Source organism: Tympanuchus pallidicinctus, unplaced genomic scaffold (assembly GCF_026119805.1).
Source record: "Tympanuchus pallidicinctus isolate F22 unplaced genomic scaffold, pur_lepc_1.0 scaffold3, whole genome shotgun sequence".
Taxonomy (NCBI): Eukaryota; Metazoa; Chordata; class Aves; order Galliformes; family Phasianidae; genus Tympanuchus; species Tympanuchus pallidicinctus.
Window position 1 is genome coordinate 2,833,797 of NW_026294747.1, and position 18,847 is coordinate 2,852,643.

At 39.4% G+C, this 18,847-nt stretch overlaps 1 protein-coding gene across 4 annotated transcripts in view; it reads left to right on the top strand.

Moving 5' to 3' along the window:
* The window catches only part of SPON1 (spondin 1), a 361,499-nt gene that overhangs the window by 245,239 nt on the left and 97,413 nt on the right, over positions 1-18,847 (top strand). For all 4 annotated transcript variants that reach the window (XM_052695645.1, XM_052695646.1, XM_052695644.1 and 1 more), the window contains 3 exons: positions 6,549-6,622; positions 9,528-9,650; positions 15,346-15,494. In XM_052695645.1, coding sequence (XP_052551605.1) covers positions 6,549-6,622; positions 9,528-9,650; positions 15,346-15,494 — 346 coding nt within the window. The remainder of the gene's footprint in view (positions 1-6,548; positions 6,623-9,527; positions 9,651-15,345; positions 15,495-18,847) is intronic.

Below are 18,847 nucleotides of genomic sequence, written 5' to 3' on the forward strand. Positions count from 1 at the left end.
TGCATTAACATCATAATGTAGTTGTCTTCTGCTGTGTCCTCTCATGGTAGGTGGAACAAGCTGCCAGCCCTGAAAGTGGGAATGCGATTTCCTTTGCTCTCCTTGCTTCTCTTCAATGTCCAGAGGAATTAAGTCTCTGAGTTCCCTGTGCAGGTTGGGTGAGCTTTATACAGGTCACATGGACTTCTAGAGCAAAAGTAAAACCATGCTTGGCATGGGTTGGACATGTCCTAGTATCATTTTGGTGTTAGGATTGGTTAGTTAACTCACAAGTGCTGCGCGTCAGATCTTACTGTGAGAGAGCTGAGTGAATGTAGCTGTCAGGTAGAGCAGCACTGGGCTCCTAGCTTGATAGGAACCATACTGCTACTTTTGGCGTGTTGCTTCTATCTGCTGTACAGGATTAGCACTTAGAATTACAGGATAAACATATCCTCCAACTAACCAGTCCTATCCAATGCTATCTGACTTGTCTTTGTGGTGCAATTCACAGTGCTTGCCTTTGAAGTTCAAGGTGATGCTTGCTACAAGAACTTTGTGAATAGCAAAATATGAGGTGAAGATACAGGCCACAAATAGCAATGGGTTTTAAGGAAGATGAAGCTTACTCAGAAGACCAGGGCAAACTCATTCTGTCATCTTTTGGTATTTTCTTTTTCTTTTTTTTTTTAAATAAAAACAAAAACAAAAAACCTTGCAAGTAAGTGGTGTAGCACACATGTCAGAAATGCTTTTGTCACTATGACTTTTTATTCTGAAGATTTGAGATTCAGTATTTATATCCTGTGAGTATTCAAGAAGAATCGAGAGATTTTCTGAGAACAAATACAGCATGGCAGCATATACAGCTGTTTTCCCTTGAAGTTTTTTGTTGCGTTTTGTATGATGTGCTGATCAGTCCTGCAGTCAGTGAGCTCCCATGTGCTCACCATGGTGTACCTGAGTGTGACATGAAGGACAAAGGAAAGGGTTGTGAGCCTAGAATATGTTTGTAGGGTGAGTTTAGAGTGCTTGGTTCCTGCTGTGTAGTTCTGTTCAAATCTTTTTTCTGGTAGTGTGGCTGAAATGTTTAAAAATAAAGCTGAAGAGGGACATTCTCATGTCTGTGTATTCACTGAATTTGGTTTTTGTTTTAGAAGTAAGCAGCTTTTGTTGTTCTATCAGCTGACTGATCTACTGGAGAAAAGACAATCATCATATGCACAACTGTAAATGTGGGGAAAGTGAGACGCTTGGCATTAATGTTATTTACCATGTTTATCATGTTTACCATGTTTATCTAAAAGCAAATACCAGGTCTGGTTGGTTTGCTCAAACTGTGTTAAAAGCATCCAGTTTAAAAAACAAACATTAAAAAAAAAAACACAAAAACACACTCACACCTGTGGTAACTCCTAAGTTTTCAAAATTAAGTACCTAGAAATAATAGTGCTGACCCTTGTCAATGATGATCAATGACAAAGATAGTTTCTGGTGTAAGTGCAGCTTTTTCTCTGGTGAGACTGAACATTTTTTTGCAGCCTCATTAAACATCTTGTAAAGTACAATTTATGGTTCTTTGTTAAAGTATGTAAAATACAGTTCTTGGCTTTCTGAGCTGGGAAAGAACTTGCAGTGATGTAAAGAATGGAATAATTGAAGAAAATAGCTTTGGTGGCTGGAAGGGGAAGACGAAGTGAATTCATAAATAATATTGAGCAGACAGAGTTTCTTGTCTGCAGTCTAGGATTTCATTATTATTTTCCGCTATCAGTGGGTTTTCCTAGTACTTCTTTTTTCTTCATCTACCCGACTTATTTCTCCATTAAGTTGGTTAAGATGCATTATTCCTTGCTATCACCCACTCTGGAGCGCTGATTTTACTCACAGCCGTGGTCTGCAACCTCTGGCAACACAAGAATGTCACCAGTGGTTCTCATCCCACGTGTAAAAATCAAAAATGTTACCCCGTATTAGAAACTGTTGTATTTGGAGCTGTGATAATGCAGAGCCAATAAAAAACAAACCAAAACAAATAAACCCCACACCCACAAAAGTAGTGTGGATGTTTACTTTTGGGGAAAAAAAAGACAAAACACTTGGGAAGGAAACTGTGCTTTGTTAGGGGTGAGGGAATGTCTTGGGCATCACACTACTTCCTCACTGGCTAGGCTCTACATATTCCATGTGTTTCATTGTATCTTGTAAGGAAGCATATGGTTTGTAAGAACTGCAGTGGAGATGGAAAAAGTGGGAACTTGTGTATATTCACCAGCTCTGGCAAAATCTGTTTTTCTTTTTTACTAAAGCGTATCTCTAATATTGTGCTGAATGCTTTTGCTCCAAGTTTAAAAATGTCATAGGAATAATTCTCGTAGATCCCTTCTTGCTTCCTTTGCCACATCATTGCACCCACAGAGACACTTTAAAGTAAGGTCATTTCTGCTCATGCTGTGATTTGACAAAAGGAGTAAGGATGATGATCTAAAGCTCTGCCTATGGAAAAAGTAAAAAAATAAAAAAATAAAAAAAATAATAAAAAAATTTGGAGTGAGTTGCAACATCCACCCCAAGGCTGCTTTGAATTTTTATGGTTCATGATATTCTGTGTTTGTTAATGTCCCAAATGCAATTTACGTGGCTTTATAGAGCGTTTCCCAGCAGGGTGGCACAGTTGCAGAGCTGTGCTGGAGAGGGCCTTCATTCCAGGGAATTCTCTAAGGGTGAGTCTCATCCTCCTTGTGCTGAGACGTGTTCTGAATAAGCCAGAAAAAGCCTGGCCTACTTGTATCCAATCTGTCAGTGTTACGAAGTCATATTGCCAAAACAAATACTGCAAACTGCCAGATATTCCTTGATTTTGCTGAGAGAACTCCACAACGTAGAAAAAGAGTAATATTTGTTTTTGAAATAAAAATAGGTGTTGCTGGATGAAAATAAAAGGAAATGATTTACTTACTATGCATATGATTTTTCTCATGCGATGCAAAAGCTTTAGCAATTACTGGAAAGCATCGTTTGAGGACAGTGAGAGCTAGAGAAGATTTCGGAGACGTATTTGTTTACTTTCTCATTCTTATTCGGTGGTACTCTGATTGTTGGAGGAAGAGCTGCTGTCCCTTTTCCCATTTTACAGAGATGATTTTGCTGATAGTCACAGAGAGAAATGCCTCAATTAAAAGTCCCCTTAAATCTGCCAACATTTGGGGAAAAACAATCATATTTCCCCTTCCAAAAAAGGTCAGACAGCACAGGATGATAGAAATACCAGCACTGATTTGCACAGACTAAGCAGATGTGTATCTTGTGTAAATTCTTATGAGCTTTCTTGCTTTTTTGTAAAAGCCAGCTATTCCATTTTGAAGCAGTTGTCAGTCTCTAAACTCTATCTTTAGTCAAAATCAGAACTTTCATTGAGGAATAAAAGTTATGTCAAAATAATAATAAATAGTAAGATAAAAATAGCAATTAAAAAGCAGGCAAATATGCTGTTCAGATCATTTGATCAGTCTCCAGTCTAGAAACTGATTATTAAAACAGTGAATATTTCAAAAGTGATTTAATACAGTTTCCATCTGAATATATGTAATGTTGTGTGGCTGCTTTGGGTATTCATGCAGCCATCTAATATACCAGTCCTTTTTCAGCTGAAGTTGGCAACAGAACTCCCACTGGCTTAATTTGGATTATCAGCTCCATATAAATTCAAACCCAGCTGAAGAGACAGCAACTCAAAAAGTTGAGCAGCTTTTGTTGTTAGAAAAGGAACCGTTCCCATGATGTTTCACACTGATGAGCTAATTGCAGCAAAATGAATAAAATAAGTCATCTTCTGGCTTCAAACAATTTCCATTTTATTTCTAAAATAGCTTTATGAAGTAAAATACTGAATGTTTTTGATCTGCAGATCTGGGTGCTCTTCACCAGAAAGCTGATTTCTTGTTTGTTTAGCTTTTAAGTATGGGTGCTTTCAGACGTTAAGCTTTGAAAAGCTTGTTCTTTGAAATTATATTTAAGGCATGGAATCGTAGGGTAATTTAGAAATTCATTTAATCCACCGCCTGCTTAAAGTGGGTGCTGTTACATCAAGTTGAGGAATGAACCTGGCTGGACTTCTGGAGTGCAAGTATACCTTAACATCTCACATTGGGTCTTTCATCATCCAGCGCCCTTAAATCCTTCTCCTCAGGGTTGTTCTCAAGCCATTCTCCACCTAGCCTGTATTTCTGCTTGAGATTGCCCCAACCCAGGTTCAGGACCTTGCATTTGGCCTTGTTGAACTTCATGATGTTGGCATGGGTCCACCTTCCAAGCCTGTCCAGGTCCCTCTGGATGGCACCCCTTCCTTCTTGCATGCTAGCTACTTACAACTCCACTTTGCTTGGTGTTGTCCGCAACCTTTCTGAGGATGCACCTGATCCCACTGTCCATGTCTCCTACAAAGATACTAGGTCCCAGCAGTGATCCCTGAGGAATGCCACCCATATCTGGTTTCCACTTGGATGCTGAGCTGTTGACCTCAACTTTGAGTGTGACTATCCAGCTAATTTCTTTTACAGCAAAGTTGTCCATCCATCAAATCCATTTTTGTCTAATTTGTCTACTGGGATGTTGCTTAGGACAGTGTCAAACGCTTTGCACAAGTCAAGATCAATGAAGCCAGTTGCTCCTCCTTTATCCACTGGTGCTATAACTTCCTCATAAAAGGACACCACATTTGTCAGATGCAATTTACCCTTGGTGAAGCTGTGTTGGTTACCACCAATCACCTCATCTTTATTTTCCATCTGCCTTAGTAGGGTCTTCAGGAGGATCTGCTCCATTCTTCTTTTCACACTGCTTTTTTCAGAGCCTTGGTTGTTGCCTGTGTAGTCCTTTACTGCATCTGCCTTTATGAGATGCCAATTTATTAAGGAAAAGCAATCTGTAGTTTGCCGTACCCCTCCCAGCTTGATCTAGCTTTAGGAGGTTTGCAAAGGTCAGTTGTACTGGGTGGGTTATGTGTGAAATGAAGTATTCCATCCTGTCCTGCTCTGAACTTGTGTCTTGGAAAGAAAAGCATGGTAAAACTGCATCGAGTTTTTGATAACTTGTGGGGTTGAACACTGTCGAAGAAAGCAGACTTAACTTCAGCAACACTTCTAAGCATACACAGTGATTTTTCTTCTTACTTCAGTTGTTAGAAGTGAAAAATAACTCTCGAGAGAAAAATATCTCTCAAGAGATCACGTTGACTGTAAAGCTGAGGTAAGACAAGAGTCTGACTCTTACTGTTTAGAATTTCATGTCCCTGACTGGACCTTCTTATTAACTGCTTGCCGTTGTGCCGGAGCAAGAGCTGCTGTGTTAAAGTCATGATAATGGTATTCAAGGGTTGGTACAAAGGGCTGTCGGAAGAATGTGCTCCCATACTACCAAACAAAGAGGAGATACCAGCTCAGGTTCTCCTCAGGAAACTCCGTGTGAAGAACGTTCATGAATTTAACCCAATTGTAACTGTTTTCTAACAGGAAAACCACAAAGTTTACATGTAAATTAAATTTTATAGTCATAAAATGGCATAAGAACCTAATTAAATTTGAGTAGGGCTGGAAGGGGGTCACTTGAGCTGTTCCAACTGATTACTGTGTATGACATTTGCTCTGTGTTGGACACTGGTCTCCAAGAAGAACATAGTATTTTACTGCTTTGAAGATACTTGACAGAAGATTCTGCTTATGATATCTCAGATGGGATATTTTAAAAAACTAATGTGTACAATTCCATCTTTTTTTTTATATTTTAAAAAGTTGCATGCGAATTGTTTTTCCCTGTACTATTTTCTGATTCAACAGTTACCCTTACCTGCCTTCAAACTGAGGCTTATGAAGCTGCATTTTGTTTGAACTATATATCTTAATTCAATCTAGAATTCTTAATTAAAGTGCCCTTTCTCTTGGAACCTTTGAATTACTTTTGAAGACTTCAGCTTATGCTAGCTCTGGTCTTAACTTTGTGGTTTGAGTTGGAAGGGGCCTTGAAGGCCATTCATTTTCAACCCCCTTGTCACCCACCGGAGCAGGCTGCACAGAGCCCTATCCAGCCTGACTTAGAGTGCCTCCAGAGATGGAGTAAAAAAACTGTATTAAAATTATATTTGCACTGAATTTCTGTAGCATATCAGAAGTATTTATTTGTTCAGAATGCATTGAAATTGCCTGCAGACTGCTGCTTAACTTAGCTGTGCGATTTTCTGAAACCGATTGTAATTTCAGTACTTTCATATAAGATTTGACTTATTGAATATTCAGTTGACCATCACGCATTTTGAAAGCACAGATCCTCAGCACGTAACTGTGATCATTTTTGTAAAGATAACAACAACCCAAGTCTCTGCAAAATGTAATGCAATTCAAATGCAAGTTGATAAAAAAAAAATCCCCAAATCCCAGCTTTGTTACTACGTGTGTTGTCAGAATAAGAAAGTACGCCTAGGTTTTAGCAGCCCAGTTCTGTCCGTTTGCTACTTTATCACGCACTTTCTTCTTGCTTTAAGCAATAAATGTATTTCAATCGTTTTTTCTTTGTAGAGCCAGTATTGTGCAGAAGCGCATTATTTATTTTCAAGACGAGGGTTCTCTCACCAAAAGAATCTGTGAACAAGGTAAGGTGATCTCCTTGTCGTGTTCTGCTGAGTTCTCCTAATTGTTATATCCAGTTACAATTTTGATCCCTTAATGGTTTCATACGGATTGAAATTTAGGATCTCTTATTTCAGTGATGTTCTGCCTACCTGTGCAGGGAGCTGCTCTGGCAGGGGTTGGATGCTCTCTGGAGCTCCCTTCCAGCCCCTACGATTCTGTCATTCTATGATTCCTTACATTGCATACCATTTCTCATACAGTCTTTCTTGCTTCCACCTAAATGTGACACTTACTCCTTTTTCTCTTGTGTGAAACCTGTTGCTTGGGCTATTTTCAACCTTTCCTAGAATTAATTGTAGCAGAGAGATTTATAATTCACACGAGAAACAAAGGAGAACTGCAATTGTCTTTTGATAAGTTGACTTTTATTTCTGCATATGCAAATTCCTCCTTCCCAGAAAGGTCATGCAAGTGAAGTTAGTTCAAATAACCACAGTCTCCTGATTCTCCTTCTGCGTTTTGTAATTATTTTCATTCTTTCTTCTTTTGAACCAGGGTTGTCATGGCAATGTTTGCGTATTTTGGAGGAAATTCTGTGAAGTACATCAGGCCATTAAACTCCCAGTGAAAACTGAGGGGAATTGTATGTTGGATTTCTTCAGGGGCTTTGTGGAATTCTCTATCAATTCTTAAATATATAATCTGTTACAAAAGCAAATATGGAAAGTGACCTTTAGGTTCTGTAATCTGCTGGCAGATTGTGTTGCTTCTGTTAGTAAACATAAGTATCCTTCGTATGGGAATGTGTGCAGATATTGGGGAGATATGTTCACCTTCAAACAGATATCCCATCTTTGCAGGAGGAGGTGTGCTGGTGAGGCCTGGGTAGCAACTAGGGCCTGCTCCCTTGATATTGACATGCACATACTCTTCTGATTTAAATTCCAGATCATACAGCTTAATTCTTTCCAGGAGAAACTTCCCACATCTCTTTGAAAAGTAATAACTTTGTGCAGAAGTGCAGAGTTGATGGTTATGGGGCAGTTCTTATTTCTTCTCTTTGCAAGTCTGAAATGGTTTTTCTTCAGTTTTGTACTGAGGAGAAAAGAATTAAACACCACTTTTAAAAAATACCTGGCACACTGTCCTTCATTTTTAGTGAACTGAATGTGTGCCAGTGAAGCATTCAGTTGTAGTTCATAATGTGGAATCCCTGACTGTCACTAGGAAACCTCTTTGTCAGTGTTTTGAGCCATTTCAAATATGGAAATACATAATCTAGGCTTTTCAAAAACACTGCAGTTTGGTGGCAAACCTGATGTAAAAAGCCACCAGAATAAACAACAATATGGTTGTTATTTCGGAAAAGAAGGGAGAAAAGGCAGGATTCTTGGTTAGTGGATAAATCAGTCATAATGATTTCAGTTAATGGAAGCCAGGTTGTGTCAAAATTGTACTTCTAAACTTCTGTATTTTTGAGTAACAGCTTCATGTTTGGAGAATTTTAGTTTTCTGTGGTGAGTTCTGATAGCAGAAAGCGTTTGCACATCACCAACTACTCAATCTAGTTGAAGTGTTAAATCTTATCTGCTTAAAATATTAAGGACAGCCAGAAAACTTCAGCTTTCTTCTTCAGCACTGCTTTTGCTTTAGTCTAGACAAGGCGTTAGATAAGAAGAAAGCTATTGGCAAATTGGGGAATTTATTTGTTGAGCTCTGTCCTAAAGACACTGAGTGAGGGAAAGGACAGAAACACATTGTCCTAATAACGAAAGATTTATGTTGCGGTTACGGGCAAAGCTGTTCTGCAGTCAGTGTATATATTTTCCGGAATAGGTGGAAACGGGCAATTCTGTTGGGGAAAAAAAACTTAAGAAGCTTCAGAAAGGCTTCATTCACACAAGAGGCAATTTGGTTAAGTCCTGAAACTCTTTTTAAAGATAATAAAATGACTTGTTACTGCTGCTCAATTATTTTCCTGAGTGTGTCCTAATTAACTAAAATAGAGTGCTGAAGATACGGATTAGTGTTAAATTGTTTGGTTAAGGTTTGGGCTTTGGTTTTGGGTTTCACATCTGATAGCCTCGTCTAATCTGTACATTTCAGGACTCAATTTGTTTTAAGCTCAAGCTCTTCATGATTTTGACCCGTGCTGCTATAAATAAAGTCTTTTCGAGGGACAGAAAGAATTTGTCAAAGTAATTGTAACATGTGATATTTGTGTCTCTGTATTCGCCTCACTTTCATGTGTGCAGGAAGATGTTCAGCATTTATTGCACTGCTGAAGGATCCTTGAGAAAGACAGCAGCAGGATTGCAGCACCACAGCAAAGCCACTGATGCAGCCCACTGTCTATTCCATGTCTCTTGTTAAAAAAAAATCACTACAGAATAGTCAGAAGAGCGACTGGGTTTTCGTTGGCAGCACTGGTTGGGTCTCAGCTGCATCATTCAACATTGCTGGATGTTTCTCAGAGCAGGGAATGATTTGTGAGCAGGAAATGTGTGCATGCAAAAAGTACAACTGAGGCATTAGCATGGGGCTTTAGCAGCTGATTATTGCATCCCACTGAAGAACTTACGTAGCCTGGCTATCCAGTAAGTTCCAGTCTATCATATTTTTTAGATCTGCTGAGCTTTTCACCAAATTAAATAAGAACCAAAAAGGAACCTGTTTTGAATCTGAAAACAACTAAAATTGTAAACGTGCCTTTGTGTTTGCAGTGAGTCATTACATCCACCCATGAATCCAAACCAATCACTTCAGGATTCTACTTTTGTGAAGCCTAACGTTAAAAACTAATGAACACGAGTAAATGTAATTCAGATGTATTTGCTGGAGTGCTTATTGTGTCAACTTTGCTGTCATCTGTTGCTGTTGAGTTGTAACCCTTCTCAGTAGGTGCCTTCATTCCTGTTTTTTCAGATTCAGCCTCAGAAGGTGTGACTGACAAACCAATTTTAGATTGCTGTGCCTGTGGAACTGCCAAATACAGGCTAACGTTTTATGGAAATTGGTCAGAAAAAACACATCCCAAAGACTTTCCACGTGAGTATCATCATTTTTTTTTCTTAATATTCTTGCTCTACACAAACATGGTGTAGGTATTTGGAGATTGCTGTGATGTTACTTGGTAAACACCCCACTAGGGTCAGTAATGACAAATATGCAGTACTGCTTATGTGCAGTATTGAAAATCTACGGATGCTATAAATTACAAATAAATTCTAGAGATTTGCCTGATGTTTTGAGGTGTAAAGATGTTTCCTTATATAGAGATTACCTTTTTTTTTTTTTTTTTTTGCCTCTTCTCTTACTGAAAGCTTAGCCTGGATTATCATGTACAGCTAGGAAATGGAATTTAATGCAAAACACGACCTAAAATGCAGGACACACTAAAATTTACAACCATGTTTACAACCGTGCTAATCTAGCCAAAACTCAGTATTGTGTCCTTTCACAACCTCTGAAAGATTCTAGTTAATTCACTGAGCCCTGCGTCTTGCTGCCAAGGAGGCTGGTTAGACATTCAGACATTAGTGTACTCTCAGTGTTGCAATGGATTATACAGCTGAAATACATACTCTGAGCTTTATCTATCCGATCCTGTCGACGGGATCAGCATTTTTACTGTAATAATCCAAATAACTGTAAATAGTGAAGTTACAAAGAAGTGTATTATTTGTTTATTCTTTCATTACTTATTCCGCAGCTTGTAGCAGTAGATGCTAGGATATGATTTGAGAACGTGAGTCACATTTATTGGTCTTTAAACTTCGTTAGGTTGTCTGTGGCTGATGTTTGTTGTTTGGTCTTTTTATGTCTTTTTTCTAAATTTATTACTTTCTGTCAGAGTACCACCATATAAATCAAATGTGGTTTGTGTATCAGTTCATAGTTCTGATAGTCTAAGCAATATTGCTCACATTGATTATTTAGAACATCTGAAGTTGAACAGTACCATTGTTCAAAAGCTGTCTGTCAGCATAATGCACAGGAGATGAAATAAGCCAAAGTGAGTAATTGTAGAAGTGCTTCTCCAGGCTATTGCACGATTTATATATCTGCTGAGTGTCACACTTCATATGCAATGTTAGTAGGGATTTAGGTAGCGGTTGGAAATAGGAAACATGAAATTACTGTGACTTTGTGATGCAGTGGATGGAAAAATGCCCTGATGGGCTGGCTGATGGGTCTGGCTCAAGGCGTTACGGTCAGTGAGGCTCCATCTAAGCTGCCAATCAGTCACTGCTGGGGTTCTGCAGGGCTCTGTTTTGGGGATACTTCTCTTTAATGTTTTTATCAATGACTCGGATGTCAGAATTGAAGGTATGTTAAATAAATCTGTAGATATCTCTAAAGTGAAAGGAGTTGTCGATTCCCACAGGGGCAGGGAGACCATAGTGAGAGATCTTGACAAATTGAGGTCTGAGCAATCACCAACCACACGGAATTTAATTCTGCACCTGGGATGAGACAGCCCTGGCTCTGTGTGCAAATGATCTGGGGATTCTGGTCAATGGCAACTTGGAACTGAGCAGCAGTGTGCCCTGGGGGGCATCAGGCCCAGTGCTGCTGCTGGGGAGGGGAGGGATTGTCCCGCTCTGCTCTGCACTGTGCAGCCTCATCTCCAGCACCGGATGCACGTGTGGCGTCACAATATAAAAAAAAACATAAAACTACGTGAGAGCACCCAAAGGGAGGCTACCAAGATGGTAAAGGGTCTGGAAGGAAAGACATTTGAGGAATGGCTGAAGGGAAGAAGGCATTGTGGCGTCCTACAGCTCGTCATAGGGAGCAGAGGCGCAGCACTGAGCTTGGCTCTCTGGTGACAGTGGCAGGAGCCAGGGGGATCGGTGTGGAGCTGTGGCAGGTGGGGGTAGAGGAAGGTTCTGAGCCAGAAAGGTTGGGCCCCAGAACAGATTGCCACTGGCTCTGGGCCTGCCCCTGAGCTGCCCGAGTTCAAGAAGAGTTTGGTCACCGCTCTCAGACATGGGGTCTGGGGTCTGGGTGGTGTGAAGCCGGGGGTTCGACTCAATGGTCCTTGTGGGTCCATTCCAACTCAGGGTGTTCTATGGTACTGTGAAAAAAACAACCACCACATAATGTAGTAGGATTAGTCCGAGTAAAAACAGCTGATGAGACTTTGCACTGAAATTCCCAAAAGGTGGTAAGATCTTTTATCCAGATGTAGCAATATAACAAATGAAAAGCAATCATTAATGTTCTTTGAAAATTTGAATTTGTGCAGTAGTTACGTTGAAGTACTATTGGTGATGGATTGTAGTAAATCCTTTATTTGCAAAGTTGTTATGCTATGAGGAGAGGTTGGAACTAGATGATCTTCAAGGTTCCGTGCAACCCAAGCTGTACCACGAATCTAAAATATACCTGCTTTGTTTTTTATGCCAACAGTGAGGCTGAAATAGAAAGCCAATCATGGAAGTTTTATTTCTTTCCTTTAAATCAACTTCTGAGTCATTTTAAATATCACCAATAATATGTATTGTGTTGCTTTTCTCCTAAGAGAATATTTTGTTTACTATCAAACAAACTGTTTCTGAAGGTACTGTGCAAAACTGTTAATCCTAGAAAACTCCTGTGTGTTTTCACAGATTCCATGAATTAGGAATAATTTATTGTACCGGTACAACTAAAACACCTCTGCTCTATGAAATTATACAAAGCATAGAGTGTATTTAGGAGTCATTAGGTTCTATGAAGTATTGCTCAGAAGGAAATCACTGCAAACTACTGCAGTACGGTTTTATAATCACAGAGTGACTTGGGTTGGAAGGGATGTTAAAGGTCGTCTGGTCCTAACAGTCTGGTTCTGAGTGTGCCAGCCATCAAGTGGGTGGAAAGAATGCCTGTAGGAAAGTTTCTGAAAGAAGTTCTTAAAAATCTTTGCTTTCGTGGAACTGGGAGAGGCTGAACATTTTTTATTGGACTGATAAACTGAGGCTTATAGAAAATCAAGCACACTTTGCAAGTGATTTTTGCACATGGTTATGGCTCCTGATATTAAAACTAGTGGCAGTTGAATTTCACTTCTTTTTAAATCTGTCTCAGTGGGAACTATCAAATTTCCTATAATGTTTTTCTGGTCAGATTGATTTGTATTTACACAAACCCTGAGCTTAAAAGCACTTGTCTCTGGTTATTGTTCGTATAAGATAACAAACATATATATTCTTCATTATGATTTCATCTGCACGATGTATCAGAGAATACATACACATGCATATATTCACGTTAACTGAGGAATTACACAAAAATGAAGTGAAATAACACCATTGCTAAGCTGTCTGCGTTCTGCTTGCTGTCTCAGCAATGGGATTGTGACAGACTGGTGGTGCAGAATAGCTGTGGCCTGACGTGCATCTGATTATTTTATGTTTTGAAGTTTCACTCGTGTTTAGAGGAAGAAGTTTAGCAAGTGATTGAGTGGTCTATTCTCACAAAAACAGGACTTTCAAAGTGAAGAGTCAAACATTTGCAGATGTCTCACGGATTTCATGAAGAATGTTTTGGGAAAATGTAGCGTACGCTTTGAATAGATCTTTGGGGCAAGTCCATGGGCCAGCTGCATTATGCAGAGAGCCAGCAGCTTTTTAGGAAGGGGTGCTGGGTGCGAGAGGCTGGGTTCTGGTTGCAAAGACACCGAACTCTTACTCCATTTAGGACAGGACGGGGGAAAAAAGCTGTGGAGCACATGGGGCAATTAGTTCTGCTGTAGACCGAACGGCTCTCTGGTTCTTTTCTGCATTTTTCTTTTTTGGGGAGTATATGGAACCACCTTTCAGTAAGTTTCAGTGTCACTCAGTGCGTGTCTGTAGCAGTGAGATGCTTTGGACCTGCATGTTAGGAAAAAAACAATGAGCAGTCCTTCACTGAAGCTGAATGGCAGTTTCTCTCTGCAGTTTGGAAGGGCTCTGCTTGAGGAGCAATTACTAGATGATGCGTTCACAAAGCAGCAACACAGCCTCTTACTGGGGAAAGTGGTATAGTGGGGTTTAGTTTCTCTTGTTCTCCATTTAGGGCACAATTGCTGATTAGCTTTATTGGTCTCTCAATGCGTCAAGCCTGCTATAATTCAGAGCTCAGTGAGTTTATTTATGTCCAAGGAGAACAGCAGATGCTCTGTTCTTTGTGCTGCTGGATCACCTTCCCTCATTTGCTACGCATTTCTCCCTTGATTCCCTACCGTTGTTTTTCTTCTTTTTCCTAACCCATTTTCTATTCTGCTGTGATTATGTTCCTGCATCTGACTTTATCTATTCAATTCTCTATGCTGTCTTTATCAATTTCATTGTCCCACTTTTCACATTTTAAATTTGCATTCCTTTTGTTTACTTTATTATTCATTTTTCATTCATTTATTCTAGTTTTCAGCTGTTTTTATCTCTCCTCTCTCCATTTTGCATTGCAAAGAAAAATGTTAAATATTGTCTCATTCTGTCATTCTGTCTCCCCGATCTCCTGTGGTCTTTGCACTGCTACCAGACTGTCTGCTTATGTGAGGAGTTCATTTTCTCATCCTTTTCCTTTAACCTGATATCTTTGCAGAGTGCTATTTGACGCTTAATGAATTCATTTTTATTTCCAGTACTGTGGGACTTCTGAGACTCCTTTCTGCTCTAATATCTTTTCAATTCCATCAGACTTTTCTAACATTTTATCTTCTTAAACTTTAACATTTTTTCTTTTCCTGCATAACAAGACAAGAAACCAGAGCAGGAATCCATTTGCCTGTCTCTGCAATTCTTACATTGGGGAAAATGGGGCAAGTAAACCAAACAGCCATAGAAGGACCAAAATGTGCTCCTTCGCTTCCTTCCTCAGTTAGTGGGAACCACTATGAGTGTGTGTGTGAATGTATGTGTGAATATGCAGTAACAGAAAAAACAGCTACATTGGTGATTGGTGTTCATGAGATCAATTCAATATCAGTGTTTCAAAAGTTTCTTGGAAGGAAAGCTGAGCACGATTTGCCAATAGGAAACAGACTTTCCTTTTTTTTTTTTTTTTTTTTAGCCAGGAAGCTGCTTGCACAGTGCAGGGAGGTTTGTAACTCTAAGCCTTCTGTATCTCTTCCTGATAATGATTTGGCACAAGGATATAAACAAAAAGCTGAAACGCTCAGTGATTATATAGTCACAGTTGTATCTAGCCTCTAGTCTTTTCTGGTGTTCTGCTGTCACCAGCCAAACACAAATCTACTGGCCTTTTGCAAGAAACTAGTATCTATCCACAAGGAAATGACTTGCTGAAATCTTTGTCTCCTTGCAAGTTTTATCCTTATGAGCACTTCACATGAAGGCCTAAAATTAAAAGATTTTTAAACATCCCGAGGAAGCTCAAATGAAGACAAATTACACTAAGCCTGTACTAAACTTCTTAGGAGATGCTTGATCAGCTGTCCTGCCTTTCTTTTCGTTTCTGTCTTTGTTATATCCAATAATCACTAACACATAGTATTGTATTCTTGTAGTTGACTATTATGGCACTCTAAAGATGAGGTGCACTGATGTAGTAAGAACTGACAGCATGTAGCACACACTGAAGTTTGGTACCAATGAGGACCAGGGACTTGAAGCCCTTCACTTTAATAAAAGATTAGGAATTAGAGTTTGAGCCTCTTTTGAGGGTAGCAGGTATTAATGTTAGAAGAATGAATGAATATGTTATTGCTGTTTTAATTCCCCTTTTTTTCTTTTTTTTTTTTCTTTCTTCCTGCAAGGGCGCACCAACCACTGGTCTGCGATCATTGGCAGTTCTCACTCCAAGAACTACATCCTCTGGGAGTACGGAGGGTATGCGAGCGAAGGTGTCAAGCAGGTTGCAGAGCTGGGATCCCCAGTCAAGATGGAAGAAGAAATTCGACAACAAGTAAGTGTGATTTAAGGTATACTTTACAAAGAATGCATCCCGCTTTGGATTCAGTTAAGCACATGAAGCAAGCTGTCTGTCTCTAAAGACTCATTCTTACTCTGAAATTTTTTTTTGGTCTGTGAAAGGGCAAATAAGTTGTAGTGTTGTGTACTTAGAGATACCTGTGTTATTCAAGACGTAAATTAGAAATATGTGAGTAAATGCTTTTTTTTCTTAATCGTGAAAGCACACAGTTTGCTAAAGGGAAAACTTGAAAATGGCAAGCAGCATGCCGTTTTTCTTTTTGAAGTGGTGAACTTTGGTGTATAATGTGTTTTAATATTAGTAGGTTGGGTTTTTTTCTTCTGGTACGTATCTTATTTGCAGTTAGCTGCAGATTCATCCAAGTTAGCAATGCTCTTACAGGAGAGTAAGGTAATTTTTGTTGCTGAGTAGGAAGACTTTACATAATTGCACTAATAAAACTTGATGAAACAGGTTTATGGTTAAGGGCAAAAGAGCCTTTACAGTATATCATCCTACAGGGAATTGACTCAGCTGAGCAGAAGTCAATCTTTCAAATTGTTTATAGATGATTTTCATTTTGTTACATGAAGTAGAAAGCGACCAAATAAAGTATGCTGGGGTATGGTGATGATTGTTATTAGAATGTCTGCCTCCATGAAATTCAAGGGCTCGCTAGAAGCTCATCGATGAGAGAGAAGATGTAGATATTAGCACATATAATAATGCTACATGTATAATTTGGTATGAAAGTAGGCAGGGTGGTACAGGTGCGTACAACGTGTATCGCTGTGACTGCTCCACATGGGAGAGAAAGAAGAAATTCTCCCAGCTTATGACATTGTACAGACAAGACAGGTGCCAAGTGGAAACAGCATTCAGTAAGGGAAGGTAAGGCTGAAAAATGAAGGCAGATCTGACTTGCTAGAGTCCCTTTTTCTCAGTCCTTTCCTGAATCAGGTGGCACAACAAGTACGCTGTTGTTTTGACATTTCGTGGGACTGCTTCGCGATCTTTAGTGTGCCGTGAGGCAAGATTTAGTCTTCAATTGAAATGTACTGTTTTAATTGTAGTTCTTGGTCTCTTTCTGCTTCTGCCTAACTTATTGAGAATCAAAGGTTTCAAAATGGCTGAAGTTTTAAAGAAATTATGTATTTGGTTTTCAGTGATTCAGCACTCTTTTTAAGGGTACAAATTTCACCAAAATCAAAATAAATACTATGAGATTGGAAAACAGTACTTCACGCTTCAATGATGATAACAAAATTATCTTAAGAACAAAGGCTTGTTATCTTTGTACTAAAAAACAGAGCACTTGTTTGTACAGTCTTCACAAACATAGTGAGAGTTTGGTGCCCATGAGTGTAACCGTGTGAAAGTCTGGCTTGCTCCAGAAACAAAGGTCTGAGGAGGGAAAAGCATAGGATGAAGTCAGGTAGAGATGTAACTGAAAGTTATGCTGAGCAGTGGGGGAAGAGATGGGGAATTTGAGGGTAAGATAGAAAAGATGAACATGGCGACTCATTCTGCTTTCCAGAAACTGTGCTCTCTGTTTTTCTGCACCATGCATTTCCAAAAGAAGAGAGGGACTTGTGCAGTGGCTTTGGTTTTCAGAGGTGGTTGTGACTGTCGGAGAACATAGCGTAGCTCACTGGCTGCAAACATGGCTGGGGTGGATGGGAATTTGGTCATCCTGGTCTATTGGAAGTTGTCCTTGCCCATGGAAGGGAGATGGAACTGGATGATCTTTGTTGTTCCTTAGAACCCAAACCATTCTGTAGTTCTCTGAATCTCACAGCTGCTGAGGTCACACATGGAATCAGTGAATGCTGCAGTTCCTTTGAGGGTCAGGCTTGCCTGCTTGTGTCCAACCTGCAGCAATTCCTGTTTCCCTTGTTAGAACTTAACTGTGCGCCAGTTCAGCCACTGAGCTGACGTTACAACTGGATATTGCTAGAACAGTGCAGCTTCTCTGTGTACACTGTAACATTTTCATTTGACCTTTGGTTTGTTTTCAATATGCTTAAGCTCAACTAATATTTTTGAGAAGTACTGAGGTAAAGTTCTGCTACCTGACAACAGAGCTAGTAATGTGAAGAGCTGTTTTGTTGGCGTTCGTTGAGGCTTTGGCTTCTTTTACTGTAATTTTTTCATTCCAGTATCTTCTACTTGCTTTGAAATTCTTAATGTCATTTCTTTCCCCACACTTCCCAAGCAACCTCCGTATTTATTTCCCACTTCATATTTCACCTGGGGCTCAGAACCCTGTTGCACCTGCAGCGTTTGCTGTGCGGTCTTTTAGGTGAATACACAGGAAAGTACTTACAAAACTTAACACTCTGTGAGGTTTTATTGAGACTCAAAAAATCTGATTGTTTTGATGACGTTACTACTAAGAAGTTACAAAAAAACTTTTTGTTAATGAAGCTGCTTTCTGTAGATGGTGCTTTGTTAAGAAGTGCCCTAACAGTTGTATAATTAACAAAAGATTCTCAAGCTTGAGCGCCTCTGTTCTCCCTGTGATGGACTGCTGAATCATTGTCAGCTTTTCTCCCTGAATTGTGCCTTGAATGCTCTGGTTTGTGTTGTTACTGTAAAGAGACTCTGATATTGTTGAATGGGTAGTCATGGGCGCTGCAAACTTGCTTGATAGTTTATAGTTTACTTGCTTTATAGCTTATTTCTCTGGGATAAATTGAAAGAACCTTTGTGGTAAAAGTTTTTGTTGCAGATTGGAAGGAAAAAACAGAGCAGATAAAAGTATTTCTACCAGCAGTCTGTCAAGTGATTGATGTGTACAATAGGGTAATTGGTGCATTATGCTCCAGGGATCGTTCATGAGAAAACAAGGGATGAAAAACAATGGTGTGCACAAAAGAACATTCACCAACCTCTTGTGTCTCTGAAATACTTCATTATTTCACTTCTCAACACTTCGGTTTTCAGAAGGTCTGATTTGTCCAAGATCTATCAGTTGAAAAACTGCTCAGTTAGAAACAAATACAAAATTTGAAAAGAGGAATCTTGCATCTGTATTCTGATTGCTTTGGTTAAAAAAATAATAACACTGATTAAAACATGTAGGTACAAAATAGATTGAAGCACAGTGCCCAATATTATTATCATTGACAGATGCACCAAGATGAGAATAAGGTGAGAACAGGGACAGGCTTGTTCCCCTTAGTTTCAGTGTCTCAAGGGAGACCTTGTTTGGTTTTGCTTAATTGTTTGAGGAAGAATAATTTAGGAAAAATGTGAAGTCATTTTTAAAACATTTCGGTGATAAACGAGGATAAAAGATATTCTGGACCTTGCCATCGTCTTCAGGAAAGGCAACTGGTGCTCTC